The 16,395-nt window shown below is 47.0% G+C and overlaps 1 protein-coding gene across 3 annotated transcripts in view; it reads left to right on the top strand.

Moving 5' to 3' along the window:
* The window catches only part of tcf7l1a (transcription factor 7 like 1a), a 24,368-nt gene extending 7,973 nt beyond the window's left edge, over positions 1-16,395 (top strand). The window contains exons 4-12 of one of the 3 annotated variants that reach the window (XM_086187399.1): positions 10,678-10,758; positions 12,031-12,148; positions 12,328-12,412; positions 12,494-12,568; positions 12,679-12,795; positions 13,471-13,636; positions 14,638-14,745; positions 14,832-14,880; positions 15,588-16,395. In XM_086187399.1, coding sequence (XP_086043525.1) covers positions 10,678-10,758; positions 12,031-12,148; positions 12,328-12,412; positions 12,494-12,568; positions 12,679-12,795; positions 13,471-13,636; positions 14,638-14,745; positions 14,832-14,880; positions 15,588-16,123 — 1,335 coding nt within the window. In that variant the 3' untranslated portion in view covers positions 16,124-16,395. Of the gene's footprint in view, positions 1-10,677; positions 10,759-12,030; positions 12,149-12,327; positions 12,413-12,493; positions 12,569-12,678; positions 12,796-13,467; positions 13,637-14,637; positions 14,746-14,831; positions 14,881-15,587 lie in introns of all 3 variants that reach the window. The other 2 variants (XM_086187398.1, XM_086187397.1) reach the window with 2 other exon arrangements.

Raw genomic sequence — 16,395 nt, 5'->3', positions numbered from 1 at the left:
CAGACTTCCTCTGCGCAGTGACTCAACAACCATTAGTGAGCTTCTCTGGGTTGTTTTGAGAGTCTTGGCTCTGCGGATTTGACCCAGACACTCGTGTGGGCTAAAACACACAGCCGAGCCCCCTCACACAAACACCTGCATTCCTCAGTGTGGCGAAGCCCCTCCCCCTGCATTAGCAGCCCATTGTTGTCATTTGCAGGCTCTGAATGGTCCTAATGCACGGAGCCGCTGGGGGTCTGGCTCTGCCCGTGGCCCCTCGAGACACACGACCCTGCCCCTCCCACTCGTCCTCACATCTGTACTTGCACAATGGAGACTTTATGGGTTTCTCCACCAGTGTTCGGTGTGTTTATGAGAGCGAGCAGGACGAGATGCCAGTCAAGGTAAACAAACTCCCGCTAGTTGGACGCTACCTGAACCCGAATACAGACTGTTTACTGTACTCAAGAAGTCTGAAGGCTGCTGAGGAGACGACCTGACTGCTGCGCTCCACTAACCCCTCCCACTGCCAATCGTCTCGCCACTTGTTCCACTCAGCAAGGTCCTCCATTTCTCCAGCCCTGGCTGCTTAAATACATAACAGAAGCGCGTAGGAACTGACCCTTGCAAACACAGGAGACCGTAGGGTTTAATACGGAGAGTGTAGGGACGTGGCTCTCCATCTTTACGCACATCTCGCCTTAGCCTCTGCAATGTGTCAGTGGCGCCAGCCGCTGCGTTTCCCTCACTGTTCCTGTTCACACGCTGCCCACGGACGCAGCGTGTGAACAGGAACAAGAAAAACAAAACAGCAAAAAGACAGAGAGAAGAGTCCACCTTCACTTGGCCTGTTTTATCCCAAGAATAAGAGCATAAGAGTTTCTGCTGTATTCTCTCCAGGAGTGGGCTTATCCAGGCCACAGCTCTGTCTTCTCCAATACACCAAGCAGTTGGACTGCATTGAGTCTCTGGTTTGGCTGGTATTTCTTTGAAAATAAAACCAAGAACTAGTATAACTATGGTTGGTTACTACAAAACAAGATGCTTCAAATAACTAAATGAATGAATATTTAAAACAAACATGCCTGTGTGAGCTTTTATTTTGAAAGACACGGTAAATGTTGAATTGAAGACTCAATTGTTCAGAGAGCACCGAGGCACTGAACCTGACTCTGCTCCTCTTTGTCCTGTGGTAGAATCAGTCAGAGGGTCCCAGACCCAGCACTCAGTGACTATGTAGCACTAACTGAGTCGGGTGATGTTGTATGTCTGTCAAAAAAAAAAAAAAAGGAGGGGGGGGCGACACTTCTTCTGCCACTAGATGGCAGTACCTGTGACCAAATCACAACTGAAGCACTTTTGCGCTTCCTATGGGTTTTTCTTTAATTAAGTCTGAATTCTTGCTTGTGTTGTACGTCGCTTTGGACAAAAGCGTCTGCTAAATGAAACTGTAGAAAAGTAGAATTATAGAATTGTAGGATGTTGAATTTACAGTGAATGTAGCTGATACGACATCAGTGTGACTGAAAACCGATTCTTTTTCTGTCTTTTTGGCAGCGAGATGCGAGCAAAAACCGAGTGAGCCTCCTGAGCAAAGTGTTGCACTGCTCATCTGGCGCGAGTCTGCCGCTCGCCCTGTGGCCGCTCGCTCGCCCTGTGGCCGCTCTTGTCTCTTTTAATGGGCGTGATGAAGATAAGTAGTCAAGTATCTTAAAGCGAGGCATCTACAGCTTAACTTGCTGAGGATTTCTGGGTGGTTTTTCAGTGGCATTTTTCCAGTTTTTGCACAGATCAGAAGTGGTGTTGGTGGCTCGGCCCAGGACATGGACACAAGAGACGCCCCTCTTGTTTTACCTCCACTCACTATTCAAAACCTTTATGTCGACTAAGGTGTGTGTGTGTGTGTGTGTGTGTGTGTGTGTGTCTGTGTTTAGTTTAACTTGGTGCCTCTAAGTAAGCTGAACGATCCCAGAATTCCTCTGTTTACTCAACATTGTCTTCAAAATCTTAAAATACCAGGATGACCTGTGTAAAGCAGACACACACGCACACACACTCTGGTGGTTTGTCTTGAGTGGCTGAAATACAGCTGGGTGGTCAACACAGTCGTGTGTGTGTGTGTGTGTGTGTGTGTGTGTGTGTGTGTGTGTGTGTGTTGTACTCAGGGATGAGTTGACCTACTAAATGTAACTTACGCAATTACATAAACAACAGAGGAGTGAACATGCAGCACAGCAATGTTAGCTTTGCTACTGACAACAAGCTAGTATGGAAACACATGACTTCCTGTGAGAAATCATCAGTATAGGACTCAGAGCAGCTCTGACAAACCATTATAACAAAGCGTTGCTGCTTTTATTTTGAAGGCCTTATCATGGCTCAGGAAAGGATTTAACTGATTCAGGATCAGGCCTTAGATTACAATGATTACAACTTTCACTGTTGAGATTGAGAGACTATTGAAAGTGGGCAGCCTGTGAGTGGACACAGTGTAACGTCCACACACTCACTCACACATGCATGCGCACACACGCGTGCACACACACACACACACACACACACACACATACATGCACATGCTTTGGCCGGGTGAGCCTCACCCTTGCTGCTATGACTCCTTCCCCGCTGAAACGCTGTCCAGGAATGTACTTGTGTCATTGGGATTCAGATGCTGTCTTTTACAGATTGTCCATCACTTTTTGTCTCCACTTCAACAAAAACATCTTAAACTGTCATTCGTGGTAAGAACCATAATCAGTCCCACTTCTCCGGCTCGTGAACAGAGACTGAGTGTGATTCCTGCAGAGACCGTTCTGATCTAAGAGCTTCAGTGAGTGTTTCATTCACCAACATGCTGCTGTGTTGCGTTTGTGTGATCCTTGCTTTTTTGTCCTCACTGTGAGGTTTTTGGTAAACAGCAAGTCTAATAACTGCTCTGGTTAAACTGTGATTTTATGCTTCCCTCAGTAAGAGACTCTGATTGTGTGTGTCTGTGTGTGTGCACATAGATTTTCCTGGTATTTCCAACAGCTGGTTCCAGTTAGCGCTCGCAGCCAGAGCTTCCTCAGGCCTCTGAATGGGGGATGAGTGTGGGCGTGTGTTGGTGTGGGTGAAAACGTCTCATTAGAATTCACATCTTCTCAACCATTTCCCAAATACCAGAAAGTGAGGTTTGTAACAAATGAAGTCGGTGACATTGTAGCATTGTGGGACGGAAGGAAAAGTTTGCGAGCGAGAGTGTACAACAGCACTTGGACACTGCTCACAACTCTCGCCGGCCTCGTAAAATAAAGTTACTTGATAGTCTTTTTGTACAACAATTAATTGCTGCCTCCATTCTGTCCTGATGCCAACAGTCTGTATGTTCATCAGCTGCTGGTAACTTCTGAGGGTTTTGTTTTGTTTTTTTGGAATCTTGGGGCCGAAGTTGTGATGCAGAGAGAGGAACTCACTCTAGAGAGGAATATTTTCACCAGTGCCAGTTTCCAGGAGGTTGTAAATAATCATGCACTCACATTTGATGGCCACAAGCTCCTAATTCTGTGAGGGTGCCCGGGAGAACAGGACCAGCCAAGGACTCTGGATTTTTGTTGTTGTTTTTTTGGGGTTGTTCATGTGAGTCAAGATACTTGATTGGTGGTTTATCACCTGTCAACATCAGTCTTTTGTGCACTGGCATCTCTTATGTTCTTGGAAAGAGAACGGTGTGCTGCTGCTACATTTCAAGCATCATTGATGCGAGAATGTGGTGTTAAGACATTTGTGGTCGTTTTACCCAGAAGCCACTCACTTTAGTGACCCAACACTGAGCTGCTGGCTAGTGTGCTGGCCGGCGTCCTGTGAGTATTGAGCATGCTAGTAGCTTTGACGCTCACTACTCACGTTAATGTCAGCTACTGTCAAAAACAGCCCAATGTCTGTAAATCATCCTGAAACTCAACGCCAGCTCACGTCTCTCATGTTAGACAGGAAAGACATTTGAGCCGGATTCTGCTCAACTGACTGCTAGCAGGCTATGAGCTGCTTCCCCTACTGACTAGATTGACTAATATGAGATGAATACCGGCTAACCTGAAAGCCACCAATGTGGCCGTTTGCTAACCTGCTCTGACCAACGCTGCGTCCGAATGGCCAAGTAGGTCTGATCGCAGGTCTCAGAGCAGGTCGGAGGCTGTCCCAAACCACAACTGGCGCGAGTAGCGACCTACTTCTAACCTAAATTCCAGCCTAAACACGCCCACATTGTGGGTCGGTTCAGGTGCATCCTACAGAGCAACCTATGGCCCACAATGCACCGCGGACTTCTTCTTCGTCCCCTAAAAACTTGTGGACCCTCAAGCCAAGTTTGCTCCACCAACAGTCTCCCATTCTGATGAACACCAACATTTATAGTCGTTATTAATGACTAAAGGTGCGTTAATGTGCTTAATAATAGAGAATGAGTGAAAGGTGCTCAGAGTGGAGTGCAGTACCACAGTCAGGCCAGCAGGTGGGGCTTTCGTTGGTGCTGTCTACCTGATTGTTGTATCTGTGCTCTGCCAGCAGAGGTCGTGCTTCACCACCAGTCTTCTAGGGTGTCTGAATGGTGCCGCTGTGTTTAGGTTGTAGGAGTAGGACGTACAGTTAGGCCCAGAAATATTTGGACAGTGGCACAATCTTCATGATTTGGGCTCTGCATGTCACAACATTGGATTTGAAATGTAACAACTACAACGGAATTGAAGTGCAGACTTTAGGGTTTAATTAAAGATGTTGAACAAAAATATATGATTAAACATGTAGGAATTGCAGCTAATTTTATACAAGTGCTCCTCATTTCAGGGGCTCAAAAGTAATTGGACAAAGAAACATAACCCTTAGTAAAATGTTACTTCAATATTTTGTTGAGAATCCTTTGCAGGCAATGACTGCCTGAAGTCTGGAACCCATGGACATCACCAAACGCTGGGTTTCCTCTTGGTGATGCTTTGCCAGGCCTTTACTGCAGCTGTCTTCAGTTGTTTGTGGGTCTTTCTGCCTTAAGTTTTGTCTTGAGCAGGAGAAATGTACGCTCAATAGGGTTGAGACCTGTGATTGACTCGGCCATTGCAGAATATTCCACTTCTTTGCTTTAAAAAACTCCTGGGTTGCCTTTGCAGTATGTTTTGGATCGTTGTCCATCTGGACTGTGAAGCACCACAATCAACTTTGCTGCATTTGGCTGAAGCTGAGCAGAAAGTACATCCCTCTACACTTCAGAATTCAGCCGGCTGCTTCTGCCTTTTGTCACATCCTCAATAAACACAAGTGACCCAGCACCGCTGGAAGCCATGCATGCCATCACACTGCCTCCACCATGTTTGACAGAAGATGTGGTGTGCTTTGGCTCATGAGCTGTTCCAGTTCTTCTCCAAACTTTCTTCTTCCCATCATTCTCGTACAGGTTGATCTTCGTCTGATCTGTCCAAAGAACGCAGTTCCAGAACTGGGCTGGCTTCTCCAGCTGTTTTGGCAAAGTAAATTCTGGCCTTTCTATTTTTGAGGCTGATTAATGGTTTGCACCTTGCGGTGAATCCTTTCCTTTTCTATTTCCTCTCAGGAAGTCTTCTCTTTATGGTAGACTAAGATGCTGATGCAGCTTCTTCCTGGAGAGTGTTCTTCACTTGAGTGGATGTTGTGAAGGGTTTCTCTTCACCATGTAAAGGATTCTGCGACCATCCACCACTGTCGTCCTCCATGGACGTCCAGGCCTTTTTGAGCTCCCAAGCTCACCAGTGCACTCTTTTTTTGTCAGACTGTACCAAACTGTTGATTTGGCCACTCCCAACATTGCTGCTCTCTCTCCGATGGGGTGCTTCTTTGTGTCACCCTCAGGATGGTCTGTTTCACCTCCATTGAGAGCTCCTTTGACCACATGGTGTGTGTTCACAGCAACAGCTTCCAAATGCAAACGCCACACCTGGAATCAACTCCAGACCTTTTAACTGCTTAATTGATGACAGGTTAACGAGGCAAGAGCCCATTCAGCCTTGTTATTTTTTTTTGCAGGCTTCTGAGTCAATTGTCCAATTACTTTTGGTCCCTTGAAAAAGAGGTGGCTACATATTGAAGAGCTGGAATTCCTAAACCTTTGCTCCAATTTGGATGTGAAAACTCTCAAATTACAGCTGGGAGTCTGCACTTTAAACCCCTATTGATTATATAATTGGATCCTGAATATGTTTTCGTTAACAGCAAAAATAATAACTTGTGTCACTGTCCAAATATTTCTGGGCCTAACTGTAGGTTGCTACTTGGCAATTCTGACGCAGCCCTAGACACTGAATAGGGGAGTGTTCCTCCCTGATGTGCCATGTGTTGGTTAACAGAATAAAAGCGTCTGTGTTTTTACAAATATTAAATCTGACCTGGACACTTCAAAAGATCTTATGGACAAGGTCGATTGTAAATCTCTTAAAAATTCAACCAGCATGATGCTTTTTAAATTAATAATACTGAGGTAAACACAGAACCAGGTTTCCCTCTTGGATCTTGTCTGAAATACCGCTGCAGAACCTGCTGTGGTGATCTCTGTCAGATCCATTCAGCTGAAATAAGTCAGTCTCTAATAATTACAGCCACAGCACAGCCATTCACAGCTGACACCAGTTGTGTGTGTGTGTGTGTGTGTGAGACTGGGGAGAGTTCCTGAATTCTCGTGACAGATAAACTCATGACTCTTCACACACTGTTGCTTTCACTGGTTAAAGTGGCAGCAAATCACACCAGCTGTTGCTAATTAACATGACTTGACATTGTGCCAAAATAAAACTTTTGCCAAAGATCCTTTGTGTGAGAAGATGCTGCCCTCTGGAACTCCTTTGTGTTTCTGTAGTTCCGATTACTCCCACCAGAGGGAGATGTGGCACTCCGTCCAGTTACTGGCTTAATATGGAAGACACTGGAAGTGGAACTTAATTGTTTTGACTTGTAAGTGTTTGGATTATGTTGCTTGAGATACCAAAGTCGTGTCAGACTCAATTATCTTCTGTTCCTTTATGAATATGCAGCTGGTGCTGAATGGGAAGAAGATCTTGCTCTCCTAAATGTTAATTCGAATATTGATGAAGGATTTAAAAAATGATCAAGACTGGGGTTTATGTCTGGCTTCTTTCCTGTTGTTCGAGGTCAGAGGTCACAGTTGGTTGTGTTGTCATCACTCACTGCTTCACGAGCTGAGGAGAGAAAACCAGCTCATTGTGGTGCAAATGTCTCTTTCATGATCATCATACAGGAACTGGTAGGAAACTTTGAGGTCCGGGTTGTCCGGCGACTCTGGAGGGAAGACTACAGATCAGTGTGTGACGCGAGCTCATCGCCAGGCCCTGTCTTCAAAGCCTGTCAGCTTTGCAGCCGAAATAAAGTTATGGGGTCAGTGTCAGGAAACAATGTGTAGTGGTAGTGTGTCTTCATTGCACCAGTAGCCATGTTAGCTCAACTGCTGCAGCTGGCTGCTGGGACCCCCCTCTCAAGTGTAAAAGAGTAATTTAGAGTAAAGAGTTTGCCTGGTGTTCTCAGACACACAAGAAGCCCCTGGACAAGCCGGATGTCCCAGTTTTGTGGATTGTTGAGGAGTAATTTTTGGTCGTATCTCTCTGTGTCGGGCAGCACAGCGTAGTGTCACGTCCTCTTGTGAGAGCAGTGTGTGTCCGTCTGTTGTGTGGCTGCCGTCGACAGTAGAAAGAATGTAAACATAACTTATCACCCATGGTAATGTGGCGCTGAAGAATCACAACATCCTGCAGACTCGCTGGAGATTCCTCGTCCTTCGCGTTCCGTACTCATGCTGGATTTTTGGAGGCAAAACAGGCAACTTTGATTGAGGACGGGAATTATCTGCCAACATCTCTTTTTGCCACGATCCCTCAAATGTAGTTCCCAAAGCAGAGACATGGAAGCTGTGTATTCTATTGTTCAAAATGGCGTCAGTGCACTGAAATAATAACCCTCACTGGAAATTAGCCCAAGCATTTTTTTTCTGAATTGTTTGCTCTTGTCAGACAACATGCATCTGGTACTTATGTCTGTGGTTGTGCGGTATATTAGTACCAGTATGGGGCATCTGGTACTTATGTCTGTGGTTGTGCGGTATATTAGTACCAGTATGGGGCATCTGGTACTAATGTCTGTGGTTGTGCGGTATATTAGTACCAGTATGGTGCATCTGGTACTTATGTCTGTGGTTGTGCGGTATATTAGTACCAGTATGGTGCATCTGGTACTTATGTCTGTGGTTGTGCGGTATATTAGTACCAGTATGGGGCATCTGGTACTTATGTCTGTGGTTGTGCGGTATATTAGTACCAGTATGGGGCATCTGGTACTTATGTCTGTGGTTGTGCGGTATATTAGTACCAGTATGGGGCATCTGGTACTAATGTCTGTGGTTGTGCGGTATATTAGTACCAGTATGGTGCATCTGGTACTTATGTCTGTGGTTGTGCGGTATATTAGTACCAGTATGGTGCATCTGGTACTTATGTCTGTGGTTGTGCGGTATATTAGTACCAGTATGGGGCATCTGGTACTTATGTCTGTGGTTGTGCGGTATATTAGTACCAGTATGGTGCATCTGGTACTTATGTCTGTGGTTGTGCGGTATATTAGTACCAGTATGGTACATCTGGTACTAATGTCTGTGGTTGTGCGGTATATTAGTACCAGTATGGTGCATCTGGTACTAATGTCTGTGGTTGTGCGGTATATTAGTACCAGTATGGGGCATCTGGTACTTATGTCTGTGGTTGTGCGGTATATTAGTACCAGTATGGGGCATCTGGTACTTATGTCTGTGGTTGTGCGGTATATTAGTACCAGTATGGGGCATCTGGTACTTATGTCTGTGGTTGTGCGGTATATTAGTACCAGTATGGTACATCTGGTACTTATGTCTGTGGTTGTGCGGTATATTAGTACCAGTATGGTGCATCTGGTACTTATGTCTGTGGTTGTGCGGTATATTAGTACCAGTATGGTACATCTGGTACTTATGTCTGTGGTTGTGCGGTATATTAGTACCAGTATGGTGCATCTGGTACTTATGTCTGTGGTTGTGCGGTATATTAGTACCAGTATGGTGCATCTGGTACTTATGTCTGTGGTTGTGCGGTATATTAGTACCAGTATGGTACATCTGGTACTTATGTCTGTGGTTGTGCGGTATATTAGTACCAGTATGGTGCATCTGGTACTTATGTCTGTGGTTGTGCGGTATATTAGTACCAGTATGGTGCATCTGGTACTTATGTCTGTGGTTGTGCGGTATATTAGTACCAGTATGGGGCATCTGGTACTTATGTCTGTGGTTGTGCGGTATATTAGTACCAGTATGGTGCATCTGGTACTAATGTCTGTGGTTGTGCGGTATATTAGTACCAGTATGGGGCATCTGGTACTTATGTCTGTGGTTGTGCGGTATATTAGTACCAGTATGGTACATCTGGTACTTATGTCTGTGGTTGTGCGGTATATTAGTACCAGTATGGTACATCTGGTACTTATGTCTGTGGTTGTGCGGTATATTAGTACCAGTATGGTGCATCTGGTACTTATGTCTGTGGTTGTGCGGTATATTAGTACCAGTATGGTACATCTGGTACTAATGTCTGTGGTTGTGCGGTATATTAGTACCAGTATGGTACATCTGGTACTAATGTCTGTGGTTGTGCGGTATATTAGTACCAGTATGGTACATCTGGTACTTATGTCTGTGGTTGTGCGGTATATTAGTACCAGTATGGTACATCTGGTACTAATGTCTGTGGTTGTGCGGTATATTAGTACCAGTATGGTACATCTGGTACTAATGTCTGTGGTTGTGCGGTATATTAGTACCAGTATGGTACATCTGGTACTAATGTCTGTGGTTGTGCGGTATATTAGTACCAGTATGGTACATCTGGTACTTATGTCTGTGGTTGTGCGGTATATTAGTACCAGTATGGTGCATCTGGTACTTATGTCTGTGGTTGTGCGGTATATTAGTACCAGTATGGTACATCTGGTACTAATGTCTGTGGTTGTGCGGTATATTAGTACCAGTATGGTACATCTGGTACTAATGTCTGTGGTTGTGCGGTATATTAGTACCAGTATGGTACATCTGGTACTTATGTCTGTGGTTGTGCGGTATATTAGTACCAGTATGGTGCATCTGGTACTTATGTCTGTGGTTGTGCGGTATATTAGTACCAGTATGGGGCATCTGGTACTTATGTCTGTGGTTGTGCGGTATATTAGTACCAGTATGGTGCATCTGGTACTTATGTCTGTGGTTGTGCGGTATATTAGTACCAGTATGGTGCATCTGGTACTTATGTCTGTGGTTGTGTGGTATATTAGTACCAGTATGGTACATCTGGTACTTATGTCTGTGGTTGTGCGGTATATTAGTACCAGTATGGTACATCTGGTACTTATGTCTGTGGTTGTGCGGTATATTAGTACCAGTATACCGCCACAGCAGGGCCTCTGCGGGTCTTAAACAGCAGTGAAAGGATTTTCAAAGTCTCACTTTTCAGGTCCAAACATCTGGAAAGTGTCCTTATTTGAAGTACTAACAGTCTCAGGTCCTGCTACGTGTGTGTGTGTGTGTGTGTGTGTGTTTGTGTGTGTGTGGCTCAGATCTGAAAGGTGATTAAAGTTCCTGATGAATAATTGTTACTTGTCTCTCCTCTCCAGTACCTGCCCTTCCAGTGGCCTCTGCTGGACGTCCCAGGGAGAGCAGCAATCAGAGAGTCTGCAACTACTCAGGCCCACCTGGTAAGACTCCCCCCTCCCACACACACACACACACACACACAGGTTGAAAGAAATCTGTTACTTTGCTGTTGTTTGTGTTTGTTGCTGCTTTTGCCGGTACCAGATGCTGATGTTTGTGTCAGACAAGTTTATACAGAAATGATATTCACTTTTTCATACTAGAAAACATACAAACAAGCTGATTGAGGCAGCACGCAGCGTCTTATTATGTAAATTGACTGGATTCAATCAGCCATTCCTGTGGGGACTTCCTGCCTGGCTGCTTTGGGCAGCTTGAGGCTCCTTCTTTCAAAAATGGACTCAGTCTATGTAGTTAGTCCCAACTCTGCTTGCACATTATCCCTTTCTCTAATTTTTTAAAGATTTTATTTCTTTCTCAGGTAGCGAGAGAGCGGTCATCGTGCTGGTCACTGATATTGATGGGGATCTGACTGTGTGTGTGTGTGTGTGTGTGTGTGTGTGTGTGTGTGTGTGTGTGTGTGTGTGTGTGTGTGTGTGTGAACAGTGTGTATTGATGGACTTGTAACATTGTCCTGAATGAAGCGTCTCTCTGTTGGGTTGACGTCGTCTCAGCAGACGCTTGTTGAATGTTATCACCTTTGACATCTTGTGACTCAGGAAAGTCAGCGGTTTGATGCAGAGACATAAAGCTGGGGTTTCCTGATTGCACTGCCCTGTGTGACAATTATACGTCACAAGGAAGCTGTAAAAAAAATACTTTTGGGCTCTTAAGGCTCACGACAGGTTTTAATGGTCCATTTCTTTCTAGGATGAAGTCCAGTCTTGAGTTTGGCTAAGTTTCTGTAGTCGGTCCTGTAGATGGAGGAGGTCTGAAGCAAGTTAGCAGTTCACTACACTCCTGTTGCTGCGTTGGAGGTGACAGTGTGATAATGCATGCAGTGTTTCATACAACAACAAGAACCAACAGCTCTTCAATCAGCAGTTCTCCTGTGGAGAAAGAAGCTTGCGTGCCTTGTCAGGCCTGATCCTGGATCAGTTGCTTTCAAATCCGGTGCAGTGGGCTGATAGTGAAGCAGGAGGGTTCCAGAATCTTTGAGGTGGACACCAGGAAGCTGGCAACAAAATGACCAGAATCCAAGCCTTGTTCTTCTGCGCATACAACACTTGAGAACCAGAGTTCTCTGATCAGGAACAGGAGTGAGAACACTCATCGTGACCCCTCCATCTTTGAGTTACTGGTGTGTCCATCTCCTGTAGTCAGAACTGGTGTCACCTCTGTAGCTAATGAGCTCAGTGATTCTGTGTCTCCAGCCCAACAGCGTTCCGATGGTGCAGCACCCCCACATGACCCACCTTCACCCGCTGCTGTCCTACAGCCCCGAGGCCTTCTCCCCTCAGAGGGCTTCCCCTGGCTTCTCACCTGACACAGGTAACCATGACAACACAAGGCTTGACAGCAAAGTGAAAGTGAGCAGCAAACGTGTGACAGAAGCAGCAAACGCCTAGAATCTGTCTGGACTTCCTGTCCAGTTATCTGATGCAAGGTTCTTGAGAGATGAAGGAACTGTGCTCTGACCTGCTGGTGTGTGATTCTCACCCGTGCTGCAGCAGGCATGTCCAGGCCTCCTCACGCCGCCTGCTACCCTGTCTCTCCGGGGGGCGTGGCTCAGCTCCCGCACCCTCTTGGATGGCTGTGAGTCACACAGGCACTGTCAACTGTTGTAAAGCAGGATGTCCGTTCTGTTTGACAGCCTGTTTGTCTTCCTGTGTGCAGGCAGTCTCAGCCCATGTACCCCATCACAGGCGGGTTCTCGCCCGCTGCCCTCGCCATGAACGCCTCCATGTCTAGGTGAGTGAGTCCAGGACTGATTGTTCAAAAAGAATCTTGGCATCACTTTCAGTAACGGAGGTCATCTGCTCTCGTACATGCGACATTGGATGTCTGGTCTTTGTTGGCAGTCTGGTGTCGAGCAGCTTCTCTCCCCGTCTGGTACCAGCATCCCAGGCCTCCATCCCCCACCCAGCCATCGTCCCCTCTGGAATCAAGCAGGAGCCCAGAAGCAGCAGCCCACCCGGGTAACTGAAACATTTCCACTGTCGCTCTCCTTCCTCGTAGCCACGTGTCTCCTGGGTATCATTCTCTCGTTGGGAAAAGTCTGTCTGTCTGTCTTGTCAGGCCTGATCCTGGATCAGTAAAACCACCTCCACTACAGCTTTTCTCATTTTGTCAGAGCTGCTTGATGAGTTAAGGTGGAGACACACTGGCGGAGCAGCATTGTGGCTGGTCACATGATGTGCATCAGGCGATGCCCCAATAGGAAGAAAATAGGAAATAGAATGAGGGATTGTGGGTTATGCAGTTCAGGACTTCCTCGCCCTCCAGTAGTTTGTCTTCACCCATGATGAGCAGACGGTGATGGCACAGGAGAGCAGCTGCTCCAGGATGTGCTGCTTTAATGTGAGGGGAAATCAGATCAGTCTGGGCGGGACCCAGTCTGGGCGGGTCAGGTAGTGTAGCTGAGCTCACGTCACTCTGCGCTGTACATGAACACAACTTACACACCTCTTTCCCTGTTTTGCTAAACTGTCCAGCAGAGGCTCGTGGTCCCCAACGCTCTCGCCAATGTTGACTAGCAAACAAGACGAGTCCAGTCGCTGTTGTTCGTACCTCTCGTGTCTGGCAGCTGCTGCTGAAATTGGAGTTTAAAACCTATTTATTGTGCGTGTGTGTGTGTGTGTGTGATGCAGCAGGTCGATGGCTGACGGTGCCCAGCAGGAGAAAGACGAAGAGAGGAAGCCTCATATTAAGAAGCCTCTGAATGCCTTCATGTTGTACATGAGGGAGGAGCGGCCCAAAGTGGTGGCTCAGTGCAAAGTCAAAGAGAGCGCCACCATCAACCAGATCCTGGGACAGCGGGTGAGCGTCGGGTTGGGGGGGTCCTCTCTCGCTGTGGATTCGCAGACTTGATGGAAAAGAATCATTTTTTTGTTGTGACAGCGGCAGGTGTGACACTTAGAGCAAAGAGTTCATGACCGCCGCTAAACGCACGAGAGTCGTCCAGACGGACCGATCCCTGATGAGCGTGGAAGCAGATCGTGAACGGGACGCTTAGAAAGCTGCTGAGCTTATGACCATCATTCAGCCACCAACGCCACCACACCACACCCCCACTGAACCCACCAACACTACTCACTTGTACTTCTCATTTGTAGTACTCAGTTGTAGTACTCACTTTTACGACTGTATCCAATCCAATCCATTTTATTTATATAGCACGATTTAAACAAACACAAGGTTTCCAAAGTGCTGCACAGCAAAAGTACGCGAAGTAACACAATGGAAGCACAATAAAACAATGAAGTCCTTATAGGATAAAGCAGAATAAAATAAGATAAAAATAAAGTGAGCTAAAACCCAGTACAATCAAATAGAAAGCAAACAAAACCAAATAAAATAAAATAAAGGAAGTCAACCTCCTACTGAGTGTTGAAGCCAAGGAGAAGAGGTGGGTCCTAAGAGGGACTGAGGAGCAGACGGAGAGGAGGCCTGGCTGATGCGCCGAGGCAGCTGATTCCAGAGTTTGGGGGCTGCAACAGCAAAGACTCCATCTCCTCTGAGGTTCCGTTTGTTTGAGGCTCTCAGGTCAGCTGGTCAAAGTGTAGAAGCTCAGAGAGGACCGGGGGGGCGAGAACGGTGAGGGTTTAAAGGCAAATGAAAGGATTTAAAATGTATGGGCAGCCAGTAGAGTGAAGCTAAAACTGTAGTACTCATGCACTCACTTGGAGTATTCACTTGTATTACTGAATACTTATTGAAGGGTTTTACACTTTACAGTGTGTGTGTGCGTGTGTGTGTGTGCAGTGTACATTTGTGTCACTCACAATCAGTGTGTGTGTGTGCGTGTGTTGTCTCCTCAGTGGCACTCTCTCTCCAAAGACGAACAAGCCAAATATTACGAACTGGCTCGGAAGGAGCGACTCCTCCACTCCAAACTCTACCCTGGCTGGTCAGCCCGGGACAATTACGTGAGTACACGGCGCTTCCCCTTCTTGCTCTCACAACTGCCGTCCGGCTCGCGGCGCCTGTTAACGCAGCGGTTGTTGTGCTGCAGGGGAAGAAGAAGAAGAGGAAGAGGGCCAAGAGTGAAAGTCAGCATGACGGTAAGAGGCTGCTGGTGTAGTGATGAAGAGGGGAGGAGCCTAACCCTTTTCTCTCTCATGATGAAGCATCTAAATTTACTGGCGCACCACAAACACGTCGTGTGATGAAAACTTGAGTCTTGAGTATCTGCCGCCCAAGAATAGATCCTGCTCTCAGGAGGAGTTCAGGGGGCGGGCCTGGAAACAAAATGGCAGATTTCCTGTTGAGGTGACATCATCAGCGGTGGACCTTTTTGTAGGTGTTGTCAGGGTAAATGTGCCGTATGAATTTCAAAAGCCTGTAGGTGACAGACATGGTGAGGGCCACGTGGTGCAAAGGTTCCATGGAGCCCCAGCGTCTCCTCACGCCCCCTCGCCGTTCGTTGACCCCCGTCGGTTCCGTTGTGAAAATGTTAATTTTGTACCAGCACACAAAATACTTCCAGACCAAATTCTGACCAAAGCTTGTGTTGAGCCGTGGAGTCAGTGACGTTGCATTAGAAAGGGGGTGGGGCTTAGCCTTAACAGTGTGTGCCATGCATGGACTTTATTTGGGCGGCTCGGGTAAATTAGAAGAGAATTAATCCGCTGTTTATTAGTAATAGAAATAATAAACCCAAGTTTCTTCTGATGTCTTGATGACATGTCACTGGTGTGTGTGTGTGTGTGTGTGTGTGTGTGTGTGTGTGTGTGTGTGTGTGCGCGCGTGTGTGTGTGCGCTCGCGCAGCATCTGTGCAGGACTTCTCGCCGCAGTCAAAGAGACCTCTCATGTCACCTGGACCAGAACAGACGCCTCACACACATGTGCCGCTCACACACTCACAGACGACACACACTCGCCCTCACCTGTCACAGCCGCACACCATCTCTCACCTGACACACACACACCTGTCCCAGGCGAGCCCTGCCTCCTCCCTGGACTCACCTGCCACACCCACCACAGCACTGGCATCACCCGGCGCCCCGGCACCCACACACACTGAACACACACACTCCTACAGCGGACACACATCGCCATACGGCGAGCAGCTGCAGCCTCTGTCACTCACCACCAAACCCCACAGGACCGCCCTCCCTCCAAGCCACAGCGCGGCCGGGCCGTCCACGCCTTCCTCCGACACCCCCACCCCTTCACCCCACACGGCCTCCACCAAGAGCACCCCACCACCCCCCCCCCCTCCGCTACCATTCCTGGCCCCTCCTTCCTCCTCCTCCCACCAATCAGCAGCCAGAAGCTTCTCCAGAAGAGCCAGTCAGCTGTGAGGAGTGGCGGTGTCCTCTGTGAGTCAGCACAGGCTCCGCCTGTAAATACGCGTTGTTTTTAAACTTTTTAGAGATGTATGAATTTATTTTAGTAGAAGAACAAATACTTGGTCAATATTTGACTGCAGCCTCTGAGACGTTTGTTGAATAAGGGCGTGGTTATTCACGGGAGGGGGCGGGGTTGTTGCTGTCAGAATGACTTCACTTGCTCGTAAATCTGTTGTCTGGTTTTATACAATAAATATTCACTGAGTTCTGATTGTGTGATGCGG

The sequence above is a fragment of the Aulostomus chinensis genome, chromosome 19, assembly GCF_037954235.1.
Source record: "Aulostomus chinensis isolate RoL2024-O1b breed Wild chromosome 19, RoL_Achi_v1.0, whole genome shotgun sequence".
In the NCBI taxonomy this organism is placed as follows: domain Eukaryota; kingdom Metazoa; phylum Chordata; class Actinopteri; order Syngnathiformes; family Aulostomidae; genus Aulostomus; species Aulostomus chinensis.
Note: the sequence above shows the minus strand (reverse complement) of the source record. Positions and strands in the feature narration are given on the sequence as shown.